The sequence below is a fragment of the Primulina huaijiensis genome, chromosome 6 (assembly GCF_012295235.1).
Source record: "Primulina huaijiensis isolate GDHJ02 chromosome 6, ASM1229523v2, whole genome shotgun sequence".
NCBI lineage: Eukaryota > Viridiplantae > Streptophyta > Magnoliopsida > Lamiales > Gesneriaceae > Primulina > Primulina huaijiensis.
The window spans coordinates 16,542,003-16,558,061 of record NC_133311.1 but is presented as its reverse complement, the minus strand read 5'-3'; the positions used below and the strand labels follow the sequence as shown (position 1 = coordinate 16,558,061).

The 16,059-nt window shown below is 29.4% G+C and overlaps 2 protein-coding genes across 4 annotated transcripts; both read left to right on the top strand.

Moving 5' to 3' along the window:
- Nucleotides 1–8,099: 8,099 nt before the first annotated feature.
- On the top strand, nucleotides 8,100–10,902 carry LOC140978707 (caffeoylshikimate esterase). Of its 2 annotated transcripts, XM_073443911.1 has the most exons (8): nucleotides 8,101–8,609; nucleotides 8,713–8,742; nucleotides 9,234–9,363; nucleotides 9,486–9,632; nucleotides 9,870–10,000; nucleotides 10,132–10,269; nucleotides 10,362–10,460; nucleotides 10,552–10,901. In XM_073443911.1, exons 1-8 carry the CDS (start codon nucleotides 8,325–8,327, stop codon nucleotides 10,768–10,770), a joined length of 1,179 nt encoding a protein of 392 aa, XP_073300012.1. In that variant the 5' UTR covers nucleotides 8,101–8,324; the 3' UTR covers nucleotides 10,771–10,901. The 2 variants fall into 2 exon arrangements, with proteins under 2 accessions (XP_073300013.1, XP_073300012.1); XM_073443912.1 differs by lacking the exon at nucleotides 8,713–8,742 and having other exon boundaries at nucleotides 8,100–8,609; nucleotides 10,552–10,902.
- Nucleotides 10,903–11,853: 951 nt separating this feature from the next.
- LOC140979753 (uncharacterized) lies at nucleotides 11,854–15,528 on the top strand. 2 transcript variants are annotated; one of them, XM_073445307.1, is made up of 7 exons: nucleotides 11,984–12,098; nucleotides 12,563–12,677; nucleotides 12,784–12,916; nucleotides 13,010–13,113; nucleotides 14,406–14,577; nucleotides 14,733–14,873; nucleotides 14,973–15,528. In XM_073445307.1, exons 3-7 carry the CDS (start codon nucleotides 12,857–12,859, stop codon nucleotides 15,303–15,305), a joined length of 810 nt encoding a protein of 269 aa, XP_073301408.1. In that variant the 5' UTR covers nucleotides 11,984–12,098; nucleotides 12,563–12,677; nucleotides 12,784–12,856; the 3' UTR covers nucleotides 15,306–15,528. The 2 variants fall into 2 exon arrangements, with proteins under 2 accessions (XP_073301407.1, XP_073301408.1); XM_073445306.1 differs by lacking the exon at nucleotides 12,563–12,677 and having other exon boundaries at nucleotides 11,854–12,098.
- The last annotated feature ends 531 nt before the right edge of the window (nucleotides 15,529–16,059 follow it).

Here is a 16,059-nt window from a genome sequence, read left to right as displayed (position 1 = left end):
CTTAACATATTTGATGCTTCCCTATAATAATTATTAATCAATCTTAATCCTCGGGAGAATTTACAAGTTCAATTCCAATTTTATATTATATTTCTTATGCATAAAGGCTCTCCATGATTTTCTCTAAGATGTTCATTTTTGAAAAAAAAGAAAAAGAAAAAAGCATGAGACCATCTTATCAATCAAGATTATGAAAAGGATCTCCGAGCGACCTATGAAAATTTGTTATTTTTCATGTTAAAAATATTACTTTGCACTGTATGTATGAATCGGATGGATCCATCTCATGTATATTAATTTGTGAGACAGTATCACATGAAACATATTCTCATTTCTTATGCAATTCATTTTCGTAAATCGTTATAAATTCATCTCATTTCTCAGCATCACACACACGTGACACACACATATATGGTCATCAAAGTTTTTCTATTTTGTTTTTTTTATCATTGGATCATGTAAGTTAGGTGCCTTTTGGTCTTTTTTTCGAATGTCGACATAACACTGAAAAATTTTGATTCGATATCAAAAATGTTGATGTGACATCGAAAAATATTGACGCGTCCAACATCACATTAATATTCAATAAAAGAAATGACCAAAAACCAAAATACAATATAACTTACTCAAATTTTATATAATTAATTCCCACGTCCATTTCGACTCCAAAGAGACACTAAACAGCACTAAAAGAATTAATATAGTATATCAGTATATATATTCAACTTGGCGAAAAGTACAACTAAACCCTGAAATTTAATTTATCCAAAACAGTAACCTTAATTATGTATTGTAAAATATTAAGTAAATGCCAATCATAGCAATTTGTATATTAGATCTAAGTAAGTGAACATAATACGTACAAAACAGTAAAGTTAATTATGGGAATTAATTAAAGCATTAATGCGGGTTTCATTAAATTTAATTATTACAACCATATAATGTTTTTCATATCATGAGATCATGTCCTAACGTCCTATTAGTTGAATAAAGTTATTAATTAGTTTAGATAGTTAATTAAATAATTATTTAGTTTACATTGCATCATACCCTAATTAATGATAATGTTTACAAATAAATACTTCTTGTCCGTTGCTTAGCACTATCAACATTTTCTAAATAAATATACTAATTTTTAGTGTCTTCTTTATAAAATGATCCATTTTAGGCCGTCCCTATATATCAAATACAAATATATTCGATGTTTACATATTCTTTTTGAAGAAAGGAAAATTAAAGTAAAAGTATTTTTTTAAAAAAAAATTTAGTTCTTTTTTTTTTCTATGCATAATATTAAATTATTAAGAAGCCCATTTCAAATCTTTTTTTTTTTAAAAAAAAAAGATTCGATACAATGTTTTACAAATATTAGAAAAGGGATTTTCAAACTACGAAAATAACTTTAAAAGAATCATGGAGTACAGAAAATATTAATAATTTATTTTAAAAATCAATAATTATCTGTTAAAATATACTACATATATTTTTCATGCAATAGGGTAAAAAAAGGGTCGACATAATGAATCTATTCAAAAATTAAAATTAAAATGTTGATCATATCCCAAGCGTATTAGCTATTGCCCTACTCAAGGTTTTAATGGGCTTAAGAATGTTTGAATCCATTTATTTGTATAACTGAAAGCCCACTTTCATATTCATCTAGACAAATGGGAGTGGCCAAACTTTNAATTAAAAAAAAAAAAAAAAAAAAAAAAAAAAAAAAATCAAATCAAATCTCTTGATTAACTCAAACTAAAAAAAACACAAATTCTTATGAGATTATCTCACGAATCAATTTGTCGGACATATTTCTAACTCGATTCGACTCATGAAAAAATCTGAATATAAGGACATGATTAACTCGTCTCACAACTCACAAAAATAACGATCAGATAAAATGATTAAATTTTCAAACAACCCAATTGGTGAAGTTCAATTCTATGCTACGTCGAGTGATCAAATCGTTTATTCGGTGTGTTGCTAATATCAAATAAATGACTATGATCTACCAGGTGTAACCAACCTGATTTGACTGGGATCGTGTGCCAGACCTATTCTATGCGGAGAAAGACTTGGAAATTGATAGAAAAAAACGTCATTGGAATTCATGCTAACCAACCGTAGAGCTATGATTTCATCTTATCAAACTTATATCAGATATTATGGTGTTCTAGCTAAAACGATTCTAATTAAAATTATAGTTTTTGTAACACAATGAATTTCAAATCTTTCGTTGAGCTAAATTGATATGTTAGATTTGAGATCTCAATTTAAAATCAAATTATCCACTCATATTCTTTTTGCCAAAATTCAACCTAATGTAAATTAGGAGGATTTTAAATACTCACGTCATTATGTTAGAAAAAAAAATCATATGAGATCGTTTGTCGAGTCAATTTATGAGACGAATCTTCTGTCCGACCTAAAACATAAAATATATTATTTTTTATGTCAAAATANAGATCATATCACGGTATACTTACTCATATGTTATTGGCTTGCAATTAATCATCAAAATACTATGTCATTTTATTGTTAATTAGATAGTAAAACTTACGGTATATCTGTTAAACATGATAAACGAGCTATTAAAGAACCGAGTTCGAGCTATTCACGAGTTTAGTAATTTCAAACGAGCCGAGCTAAAATATCTTAAACGAGCCGAGCTCAAGCTTGATATTATTTGGCTCGATTCGACTTGTTTACATCTCTAGACCGTGAGTTCCTTTAAAAATATTAAAATAGTAATAATAATGAATTCCTCCATATTTATAAAATCATATGTTCAATGCTTTTAGAAAAATCTCGGTAGCCTTTTTCAGATAATATTTTGGTTTCAATATTAACGCTTCTAGAAAAATCAGACAACGGTTCTCCAAGGCGGAAAGAGCAAGCAAGGGTTAAGTTAAAGGGCTTTATTTTATATGGTCCAGTTAAAATTTTGTTTTCAAGTTTCTTCAAGGTATGTATTACTATAAATTAAGTTAGTATTTAAATACAACTCAATATTATTATTATTTAAAATATACAATTCAATATTATTATTATTATTATTATTTAAAATTCAAAAATATCACAAATAGAAACGCGTTTCAATTAATATATTCGGTATTTTTATGAATTCTCATTGTAATTTGAATAATTAATTACGTGATTATTGTTATTAATATTGTTGTAAATGAATAGTAATTGTTATTCTTTATGATTTAGTATTGATATATTTTGTATTTGTTATTAATATTGTTACTAGTGTTAAATTTTAATTTAAAAATTAGACGTGTTCTAATTGTCATCCTTTGTAATTTAATTAATGGTATATTAATTGTAACTTTCATATTTATTATTGTAGTTAGTATTCTTAATATTATTAATAAAATTTTAAATTACTATTATTATCACCTGTTTTATATTATTCCTAATTTATTTAATGCAACTAGTATAAAATTATTATTATTATTATTATTATTATTATTATTATTATTAATGTAAGTGGTATCAAATTTATTATTATATTGTTCTTAAAGTTATTATTTTTATTTATTTATTTATTTAATGTAAGTAGTATAAAATTTATCATTATTATTAGTTGTATTATCATTATTTTAATTTATTTAATTAATATATCGATAGCATTTAAATCAAAAGCTCATCTATCAATTTTTTTTTACTCTTTCATTTATTTAACTAGTATCTTACCCGTACGATGGACGGAATATTAAAACTAATAAGTATAAGACTTTAAATAATTAATTAAAATTATTGATATAATAAATATATTCAATTATTTAATATTTTTTATATCATTCCGCATCATATTCAAATAAGGATTGAGTGGAATTGTTCCTAGTTGAATTATTTATATTATATTTGATATATTGATTGAGTGAAACCTTTATTAATAAAAAAATTTAAAAAGTTATTAAAAAATTATATATTATTTGTCTAACAAAATTTTAAATAATCAATAAATATTTTTTCAAAAAATAAAAAAATAATTTATCATATGAAAATTTTGATTATTTTTTGAATATTTTAAAATATATTTGTACTAAATTTATAATTATATAATAATAATAATATTAATGTATGGACAATCAATATACCAAAAATTCACGATGACATTATTCACTAAAAATTGAGAAAAAAAAACGTAATATTATATAAATATTTTATATTTTATATTAGAATTGGGTTAACGTTTAAAGGAGAGTGAGTAAATTCTTTTAAAATATTTCTTCTAAACTCTATCAAATAGTGTGACCAATTTTGATGGTTTTAAGTATCAAGACCAGATTTCTCAACTTCTTAAAAACGGTAGGACCACAAATTTGCGGAAATAGTCCGAAGAATCTTATGAATAGTTTAAACTCAAATAAGGTAGTTTAAATAAGATGAATAAATACAACAAGGAAATAACACAGGTGATGTTTATGTTTGTTCTGAAACTCAAGTTCCTACGTCAACTATTTTTCTACTTATGGAAAAATTTCATTATAAGACTTTGGTTTTACAAAATTTGTGACAATATACTTTAACCTGGACTTGTTTACTACCTAAATTAAAACTCATAGTAGCTTTTTACAACGGTTGAGACACACATTATAACAATCAATATAGAAATAAGATGATGAATCATTCAACTCAAACTGTCGAGAAACTTACATAACGATCTTGGCAAAGAACGGTTGAGTATTTGACAAAACCCTTAAAGATCCTCGATGATTTGAATTAGTATTCTTTGGAGCGATGACTAATGAGGTTATTAAATGAGCATTAATGCAAAGAAATAGTTGTTGTCCTCTTTTCTTCCTTTATCGTATATTTCATTTAATGAGCATATATGCATATATCAAATGTGATAGAAAACGGTCATTGACAGCATAAATTAACTAGCTATGTCCGTAGACTTTTGTGGAAAGTTTCAGACTAACGTTTATGAAAAGTAAGTAAAATCCTTGTAAGATGTGTTGACTTGACTGTTTATAGATATTTTTGGATATAGTGAGTGGTTAAGTAGTTTGCCACAGACTAATGCGCATGAGACGATCAAGTAGCTTAATATCGTGAAACCGATTGAAAATATTCTACTAAAACGGTTGAGTGCCAGTAATACAGATCAAATAGTAACTTGATCTAATACACTAAGTTATTTTTGTCATTATCAAAACTACAAAGTCTTAAAATTTTATTTAGTATTTCAGAGAGTATGGAAAACTAAATATATATAAGTAACAAAAAATCCAAAACTCTAACTGAAATTAAATAAAAACAATATGATCAATACAAACATTTAATGTATCATTATTTACGCTTCACTATTAAAAATATACTTCATATTTATTTCTTTACTCCATATGTCTAATTTGTCCTCAGATGATTTATTAAAATATTGATATTAATATACAATGTATTTTATATATTTTTCTTTATTAAATATAAGAAAATATTAAAACTAATTCACAAAAACTCATATAAATAGTTTCACGAGTCAATTTGTGATACTAATCTTCTACCCCACTGAATTATGCAAAAATATTTTTTTTATGTCAAAATTATTAATTTTCATTCAAAATATAGACTGAGTCGACTTGTTTCATTAATATAGATATGTGAGATTGTCTCACGGAAGACTTACTAAAACTAATATAGGTAAATTTATTTTTTTATACTTTGAGTAATTTTTCGTAAATATGTTGACAAACAATTTAATTAGATTACTCATTTCTAACATTTTTTAAGTTACACATAAAAATATTATTTTATAATAATATTGTTGGTATTTTTTCTTCAACAATATATTACAACAAATTTTAATATAGTTTTTTTGTTTTAAATAATAATTTTTATTTATAATATTTGTATTTAATTTAATGAATTAAAAAAAGAATTCTAGTTCATAATTATTGTATGTGTCATTGTAGATTTAAATTTCTCTAATAAATTTATCTTGAGTGAAATAATAAATATTTGTACTAATATATTTTAATGTAAAATATTACTTTAATTACATATCTAAATATGTTAATATATTTTAATTTAATATAATTTCAAAATAAATATATATTTCTAACATACATATAAATATATGACTTCTAATTGTGAATTTTCTAATATACCCTTGTTAATTTAATTTAGCAAATTAAATCAATAGTTTTTTTATGGGTTCTTTTGTAATTTAATGTATATCTTAAATGCCTTTGAGTATTAATGTGAATTTTCTAATATATCATTGTTCATTTAAATTAGCAAATTAAATCAATAGTTTTTTATGAGTTTTTTTTATAATTTATTATCTATCTTAAATGCCTTTGAATAATAATGCATATTGAATTTATCAATTTACCCATTATTTTTCTTTGTTGCTACTAAAATTTGTTACTAAAATGAGTGTATTTTTTTATGATTGCTAATGAATATTTAATATTTATATCTTATCTTATCTTTTATTTTACATATAAATACGTCAATTTTATAATAAGTTGATTTTAAAATATGAACTAAGAAGCATCATATATGTTATAGATATTGAAATATGTTAAAGATTATTTCTAAGAATATTTTTTTAACGTAAAATTATTATGTGATTGTATTTTTTCAATATTTTTCTGAAATTATTTTTTAATTGTGATTTTGCTACTTGTACCTCTCATTGCGGAGGTAGAAAACTTTGTACCATGTATGGATATATAACTCGCTTTACATTACATATATAAAAAACAATTTTTTCTCTTTTCTACGTATTAATTAATTTATCATTATATATGATAAATTTATATATATAAAAACTATTTTTCACATTTCAAAATAACAAAATTGTTATTTAATATTACTCACTTAATAAATTTACTAAGTTATATTAACCAATTCATGGTGCATTATTACTATGATTGTAATTTAATGGAACATAGGTGAGGGCATAGGGTGGTCATCTTAATAATTAATATTTGCGTGTTTAAATTATTATTAATAATTAAAATTACTGTGTTCGATGAAATTATTTGATCAGTGAGAATAAATTTGATTTAGAGAAATGATTTCTAAAATGTAAAATAACATTCATATCATATTTGTTAGGTGCAATAATTGTTTATGCAAGGTAGAACAATCGAAATGTGACGTTTGAGTTGTTTTACGATTTTAAAATATTTTAGTTAACGTTACATTGTTACCCCGGTTATAACTTTTGGTAAAACGACATATTTTTTGTAGCTTAATTGTTTTTTGTAATATTCGACAGTATTCAAAATATTGTTTTTCTATATATTACTTTTTAATGATTATATATATTTTGTGTGTGATATAAATATATTCTAAATTAGTTTTAGAATTATGTGAATATATGCATATTTTTTTTATATTTTTATGATGTTATGACTTAAATTTTTTAAAAACATTTAGTAACATTTGAAATATTAATATTTGTATCTAAAAATTACGATGTGTCCAATTAGTTTTTTTTAAAGAAAAAAATATCGTTATATTTTGGACTTTTTCGATTATGAATTATTTTGAATTTTTTTGCCTCCTTAATAAAATATATATCTACATCCCTTATCTCGAGAGAGTTTTTTTTCTAATATATTATCCGCTCTTGAATTTTCTTGTATTTTCTCATTATTTTTATTTCAAGTAATTATATCAATAATTTTAAAATTAAAATATACATCATATCTATTTTAATCACTCCATTTTTTTTCAATTGTTTTTAGACCCAAATCGTGAACGACTCAAATAAACAAAACAGGAAGATCATAGTAAAAAACACACAAGCATCAAAGAGATTAATCAAAATCAAATCTGACGATGAAAAGAAACATAAAAATTAAATATGATGTTATGATTGATGAATTTAATCGAAGAAAAATAAGCTGTGAAATAATATATGTTATTGAATAATTTGTGAAAAATTATGTTTCTACGTTCATTTGCAAATTTAGAATCAATATTCATAACGTACTTAAGTTTGTTACCCACATGCAACGCACGTGTTTTGCAACTAGTTATAAATAAATATATGAGAAAAAACGAAAAATATTATTATTTTTAAAAATAAATTAATTAATGATGATATATCACGAAGCTTTTGAACAACCCACCACCACTGTGAAATGGATCCGATAACCCTGGAACTGTAGATTGTAAAGCCGAGATTCTTGTTATTTTCTTGGCCGGTGATTGGTTTCGTTTCCATATCTATTACTTACTTTTTCCCTCGTGTTCAGATAATCAGATGCACGTTTTTTTTCAATACGGTGGACTGGCAGAGAGCCTACATAAACGAATTGAATTTTATTTTTTCACTTTACCGAAAACAGGTATTCCCAATGGATCTTGCTTTGTGTTCTACTTCCCGGACGGTCACGCCGGTAAATGAGCACTTTTATTGGAATTCCGTCAGACCCTTTACTTTATGGCGAACTTTGGGTCCGAGACCTACATTTACGAGGCGAGCAGTGATCGTAATGGCCCAGAAAAAGAAGAAAATCGAAGGCGTGAGTGATCAGCTGAACTCCATCGCCTCGCAGAATTTGGATCACGCCATGGCTCGCAGAAGGGTGCGATCTGCTTTTAGTATTGTTCAGCAGCAGCTTGATCATATATTGTTTAAGGTATTGTTAGATCCTCAATCATATTTGATTGACCGTACGAACTTCTGTTTGTATGCATCTTGTGCTTAGAGACTGAGTTCTTTTTTTCTGGTTTGACGAGCAGATGGCTCCAGCTGGGATCAGAACGGAGGAGGTGAGTTGTACTAAGCTTTGGTATCAATCCTCATTTAGACAGACTGGTCCATCAAGATTGATCGGGGATATTTGATATATTTTGGAAATTTAGAAAAATTATACTAGGCTGGTCCCCGCTTTTTTGGACTAGAATCTTATGCTATTTTAGTTTTATTTTATTGGTTATTTTGGATACAAGAGGATCTAGGTCAATACAACACAAAAGTAAGTGTCTTCCTCGGTGTTTAAACATTGATTTTCTTGAAGAACTGACCATCTGGGGTGAAACTGGCGGTGTTTAAACATTGATTTTCTTGAAGAAATGACTATCTGGGGTGAAACTGGCAATCGAATTTGTGAGCTTCTTTCTGAATGTTTGTGAAAGAATTCCGCCGTCTTGCCATCAATTCATATGTAGCATTTCGATTAGCAGCACTGTAGCGTCTATTTAATGTTGCGTTTTTTTGGTGACACCCGAAAGAAATATATTGAGTGCAAATATTTGTTTAGTGGTATGAGATCAATTCAAACGGACAAGAAATTTTCTGCAAAAGCTGGTTGCCGAAGCCTGGCGTACGAATCAAAGGGGCCTTGTGTTTCTGTCATGGATATGGTGATACCTGCACTTTTTTCTTTGAAGGTTTGTCGTTCTTCATCTAATGTAATTCGTCTCTGTTCCTCTTTACATACGATCGGTGCCCGAATGACCTAAGTTTAAGCAAACTGNACTGTTTTTTTTTTTTTTTTTGTTCTGAGTTTCAGGCATTGCCAAATACATCGCTTCGTCGGGTTATGGAGTTTATGCAATGGACCATCCGGGCTTTGGTCTATCCGAAGGATTGCATGGCTACGTTCCATCTTTTGATGGGATAGTCGACAATGTCAACGAACAATTCAAGATAATGAAAGGTGAGTGCCTTCTCTACGGCCTTCCTTGATTCACTACCAAATTCAGGTAAAAATTCACGTGTATATAGCGACAGAACTAGGACTTTGAGTTGGGAAGTGATAATCATAATTTCTATGTGTAGACTGTATCCATTTTTGGATGTTTATTTGAGAGTTCTTACTTTGATTCTTCATTAGGGCGGACTTGTATGCTTATTCCTCTGAGACAAGTCACACCATTGTAATTGTGATACACAGGAAGGCCAGAGATTCGAGGACTCCCCCGATTCATATTCGGTCAGTCCATGGGCGGAGCGATTGCGATCAAAGCACTTCTCAAGTCACCAAAAGAATGGGATGGCATAATGCTTGTAGCTCCAATGTGTAAAGTAATTCATCATATCCTCTTTTTTCTACTTTGTAAAACACTTTTGCATTACAAAGTCTTGGATATAAGTCGGACACAAAGCCAAACTTTGCTCGCTATTAAATGAAATCTGATGCCAGTTTTTCTAGTCAGATTTCGAAGGAAATGTCACCCCCTCTTCAGCTACAGAAAATCCTAATATTAATGTCCGATTTTATGCCGAAAGCAAAGCTCGTTCCCAAGAAAGATTTAGCGGAGCTGGCATTTAGAGAACTCGAGAAATTACAAATGGTATATTTCAAACTGTTAGTTTAGTTTGAGAAATTTCATAGTAACACGTTGCATTTCAAACTGTAACATGTTCCAAGTTCATTTATTTTTAGGTTCCATACAATGTAATCAGCTACTCTGATCAAACGCGACTCAGGACTGCTGTGGAGCTACTAAACGCAACAAAATATATCGAGTCTCAGGTGAAGAAGGTCAGTAACCCGTATCATTTCTCCAAGTTGCATCTAGTATGTTCCGCTATTTTCTTGAAAAAAATGAGTGTTTTTTTGGGGAATGTCTCAGGTTGCATCTCCTATGCTCATTCTTCATGGAGCTGCTGACAAAGTGACTGATCCTCTCGTGAGTAAATTTTTATATGAAAATGCTTCGAGCCAAGATAAAACTCTGAAGCTTTACGAAGATGGGTTTCACTGCATTCTTGAAGGGGAACCAGATGACAGAATTTTGAATGTTCTTGGTGACATTGTTACATGGCTTGATTCAAGAACCTCAATAAATTAGTGGTGTGACTTTCTTTTTTTCGTTGGTAAATTTGGTGAGTTGAGAACTGTAGTAATGTAGTTGTTGAAGAGAGAGACAAATGGCATCAACTCATTTATGAGAAAAAGAAGCCCAATCTTGAATTGTATTGGATAACATCCGGTCTTCTTTTACGTCTAACCTTAATATTTATAAAATCAACGTTTTTTTGACCAAAATCTTAAAAATATCCACGGAAGTTTCATTTGGACTGGAACAAATAGATTTAATTTGATAATTTAAAGAATGAATCCCAAAAGAAATTAAGATTTTTTGCGTATCTAATTTTTTTAAATTATAATTAAATTGAAAGGAGGTGGATTTGAAATCCTTTTGGTCGCATTTCAAATCTAATGTTTATATTCATCCAACTTGTTTGGACACTCTTAAAGGTTTAATATCGATGCTGTAAGCAAATAAGTAACTCGAAATCAGGAGCATCAAAATTTGGATAACAAGTCAATCTAAGTGGTCTTAGATGCTCTCTCTATATCTACAATCATGAAGTTTAGAATTGTCACATGCGTTACGATGAATAACGTTATATACGATGGAGAAAACCGGAAGAAAACCTCTGACAATCAAATCAATCACCATCTCAAAAGTAAGTATTCAGAAAACTAGAAACCTTTAAAACATAAATTGAGAATATTTCAAATGGATCATGAGCTTAAACATATGGCCATTTTTGGGCTAATATTTTACAATAATTCTCTGGGCCTTTTATTTCCTTAATTACACTATTCATAATTAATTCTATTGTGATTTGAATTAATTATCCTCAAAATACAATATTTTGGTTTGAGATTTTTATTTTTTTCCAACTACCAAACTCTTTTTTGCTATAAAAATATGCAAGAAAAAGTGCTTCTGAGAACCAACTCTAGATAAATTTTGTATTATTACTAATTTTCAAGATTATTTGTGTGTGTCTTTTTAATTGGGTTTGCTATTTTTAAAAACTTGTATTTCAAATACTAAATTTAGTTTTTTTTTTTAAAAAAAATTATTATGATAGTTATTGTCTTAAAAACGAAAGAAGTCAAAATAAAAAGGGGTTTAAGCTTAATATTCCGAATAATGGGAGAGAAGTTCAAAAGTAACAGCGCTGATGGAATAGTTGCAACAACTTCTTTTTCTAGGTCAGGAATCGGTGTGGATAGGCTGTTCGCAAAATTCATCCCCTTTCCTCAACCAAAATATATACATAGTCAACGATTATCCATCAACAATCCATTAGTCAATTTGCAAAGAAATCCGATGTCTATGCTGAATCAACTTTTCAACAGGGGACTTCTGGGAGCGAAGTGGTCAGTGATTAACAATTTTTGTGATCATTATTTGGTGGTTTTCTCTATGCTAATATTTCTGATTGTTTTTTTTTTAAAAAAAAACTGGTAATTTAAGATTGAAATAGTTGGTACCTTGTTCAGAAAGAAGGGGTAAATAATACACGGATCTTCATCGGGTTCTTGGGTATTTTCTTTCTTTTTGAGTTGATTTTTTCTGGGTTTTTATTTTTCGTAATTGCCCATTGTTTTTAGTCATAATATGGTTAAAAATAGCAGCTTTCTGATGAAACTATGACGTTTCTTCAACTCCACAATCTTAACAGGAAGTTTTATTATATGTTTTTTTGCTTTTGTGCCGGATATTTGTGTTTAAGAAAGAGGGTAGACTTTAATGTTATTCATGGGTTCAGAAAAGGTTTTTAGGTACTAAGATTTTGCAAGCATTTTTACTAATGGTGGGCTAAGATTTGTATTCAACGCAGAAACTCGTTACTGAGGAATCAATCACTTAATAGATCTAAAGGTGGATATTTTGAAATTATGAGCCGCATTGCACAATCTGAGCAATCTATGTTGACGTGATCATGCTGCGACTTTGTGCGTGCAGAAATTGGAAACTTGTGCTGTATTATTTTAAAAGATCACGACCTTTCAGGTTCTATATAGATTTTTATTGAATTGATGTTAATTGGTGGCTTTGTAGTAAAACATGCTTGACCTTGGCCATCTCACGCATCAAGTTGTTGCAAAACAAGCGAGAGGCACAGCTGAAGGCCATGAAAAAGGAGATTTCCCAATTTTTAGTGGCTGGCCAGGAATCGATTGCTCGAATCAGGGTACTGCATTAATCTTGATTCAAATTGACTATCTTTATATGTTGAAATTGTAGTTTCTGTTGTTTTAATTTGGTATCATTGACTTTCGTTTAGGTGGAGCACATCATACGCGAACAGAACACATGGGAATCATACGAGATAATAGAGTTGTTCTGTGAATTTGTTCTTGCTAGGGTACCTATTCTTGAAAGCCAGAGGTAAAACCCTTTTGTCACCACACTTCGATTTCATATAACATCCATTTTTTTATCGAATGCTGAATCTTTTAGAATTTAAGAGCAAATCCTCTTGGATGCTGATTTTTTTAGAATTTATGAAATTTACTCTCTAGTTGGTATTTTTCTTGACTTGAATACAACTTTGTGCTAGATGCATCTTATCTAATTAATAACTTCTGGATGGATAAATTCTTACAGAATGATCTTAGCTCGCTTTGCTTCCATATATCTGGTTAAATTTAGATATTTGAGTTGGACAAGCAAAACAGATTATGCCTTTAGAGTCTTTTTATTTATAATTTCAGATGGAGTTAAAAATGGACATTAACCTGTCCAGCCCGGGGTACTTAGAAACCGATTTAATCTGTATCAAACATGGAATGGCTGGCAAGCTGGCATTTCTACAAGCCCACAAGTGTGCTTTATTTCTTCACATTTGTATTTTTGCTAATTATATAGTGTACTCTATTTGATAGTAGTTGTCTATATGTTTAGAGTGAAAGAAACTGAAAAAGGATTTTATCGTTATGTTTATGAACCGTGAAAAGCTCGAAGAGTTGAGAGATTTTCTAAGTTCATTGTAAAAAATAGAGGTTAAATGATTAAATGGGTCTTTATATAACATTTACATCTTCGAGATTCCATAAATGGAGCTCTTATGAGGTACCGACTCTACTGATATGGTGTCATTACTGTGAGCATTTATTCATTATTTGTGATATAAAGTCTGTGCCGAATCTTTAGATTCACAATGGATGGGAGTGAGACAACAATGGCTTGGGTGAAATTATTTAAAAGAAATATTAAGCAATATTATTGGAAGGAACGGACAAAGGTTTCTATTGTCATACTTCAGTTTGTAAATAACCATTTATTCTGCATTAGTTAGCAACTCTTAGAATCTCAATCACATTTTTGCTTAGTACATTCTTAAGTTTTCCGGAACCAGGACCCATACGCATCCCTAGGTAAAAGAAAGGACAATTAGAATCTTCCTTCGTGTTTTGTTTAGTAATATCTTAAAATTATCTTTTTCGAACATCATAAGTAAGATCACAATATGCAATTGTGTTCAAATTTGTCTATGTATTTATGAACTTGAGCACATCACGTCGATGATCGATACATTAATAATTTTGTGTAAATGATAAAAATCAAGCTCAATTACCAGAATGAAGATGACATTTTTATATCAGTTGCCTCTTATTCTTGTTGATTCAAAGAAATTTTTCCTTGTCTCTATTTGTTTGTTACTCTGCTACCTTAAACAGGGACTGCCCAATTGAGCTTCGGGAAGCAGTGGCAAGCATAATCTTTGCAGCTCCCAAATGTTCAGATTTGCCAGATCTATTGCATGTTCGTAATTTGTTTGCTGCAAAGTATGGAAAAGAATTCATAGCTGCTGCAACAGAGCTTCGCCCAGATACCAGCGTCAATCGTACAGTTAGTTTATTTCATCCTTTGTTATCAAGAAAAGCATTCACACTCAGGCATCTGATATGACTCAAAATTAAACTATATCCTGGAAATCAAACTGCTCTCTATCATTGAATTGTTTTATATGGATTCTGAATGCTGTGTATCCCTCTGTCTTTCAGATTATTGAAAAACTCACTGTGAGTGCTCCGCCACCACAAGTAAAACTCAGAGTTTTAAAGGAAATTGCGATAGAGCATAATGTTGATTGGGACTGGACTAATACTGAAGATGAATTCAGCAAGAAACACGAAGATCTTCTGGTATTTCTCTTGTTTCAAGATATTAATCTATCTTTTATCATTTCCATATCTTGTCCGAACCATTCTCTCGGTGTTGACAATGCATCGTGTACATTGTAGAACGGGCCGAAGCAAATATCTGTTCAAATTCCGAGGCCAGAAATTCAAGAAAGCTCGTCTAGCACAAAGCAATCTGTTAATTATCTAGATGGTAAAAATGGAGAAAAGCGACATTTGCAATCTCCAGTTTCTCGTAACAGCACCCCTTCTGTCGGTATATCCGAATCTTCAAGTGATCAGAGTTTAGAACCAAGTTCACATTCATCTGATGTGCTGCAACAGGCTTTCTCTGCTATTGCTGCTGCTGAACGTGCATCAGCTTCTGCTCGTGCTGCTGCCGAATTAGTAAATGCAAAATTTAGCTCATTGAAACTAGTGGAACGAAAATCTTGAAGGTTTTTGGCTCAGAAAGTATGATGGTATGGAGTTCTGAACTGATGATGCAGTAATGGGATGAGACCGAAAATTGGAAGATGAATCTGTAAATGTATGGGGAAAAATGTTTTTTGTTCACCCCAATTATCTCAATGTCTTTGGCAGTGTCAGGCATATTTAAAGTCTTTATAAAAGAGTTATGGAACCTTTTGTCAATGAAATATGAGTTTCACTGTGTTAAGTGCTAGATTCCATTCATATCTTCAAGACTTGAGATATATTTTCCTAAGTGCTTTGTTCGGCTAAAATGCGGACGATCGTGGAAGGACGTCGTGTTTTGAAAGAATGGTGATTATTTGAACCGTTCATAAGATCATTAGACAAGGAACTTGGGGAAGTAATTGGAGTTGATATATTTCACAAGGCAGTAGGTGTGAAAATAGTTGAGATTAGACATAGGACAAGCAACTTTTGAAGTTATCCCATGTATTTCAAAAATAAAAATAAAAATACATAAAAAGTAATTAAATGGATGGATAAGATGGAGCTTACATCGAGGCTAACAGTCACCATTCACCAAAATATGGTGCATACTGCGTATCCTTTGTCAAATTTTTTAATGAATAAAATATATATTTGCTGTGTAACATTTTATAGCCCAAATCATCTAATATGATAAATCAATCCTCAAGAGAGAAAAATCCTTGAACAACTCATGCACCATCTAAATAGTCGAGCCTTTCGATGACTTATGATGTGTATCACACAAAAT

Excerpts from the sequence above, each read along its gene's own strand:
- LOC140979753 (XM_073445306.1), top strand. The coding sequence starts at position 11,869 with ATGGGAGAGAAGTTCAAAAGTAACAGCGCTGATGGAATAGTTGCAACA. Across the intron at positions 12,917-13,009 it reads AATCGATTGCTCGAATCAGG|GTGGAGCACATCATACGCGA; the intron begins GTACTGCATTAA and ends ACTTTCGTTTAG. Across the intron at positions 14,874-14,972 it reads AGAAACACGAAGATCTTCTG|AACGGGCCGAAGCAAATATC; the intron begins GTATTTCTCTTG and ends TGTACATTGTAG.
- LOC140978707 (XM_073443911.1), top strand. The coding sequence starts at position 8,325 with ATGGATCTTGCTTTGTGTTCTACTTCCCGGACGGTCACGCCGGTAAAT. Across the intron at positions 9,633-9,869 it reads ACAATTCAAGATAATGAAAG|GAAGGCCAGAGATTCGAGGA; the intron begins GTGAGTGCCTTC and ends TGTGATACACAG. Across the intron at positions 10,001-10,131 it reads TTGTAGCTCCAATGTGTAAA|ATTTCGAAGGAAATGTCACC; the intron begins GTAATTCATCAT and ends TTTTCTAGTCAG.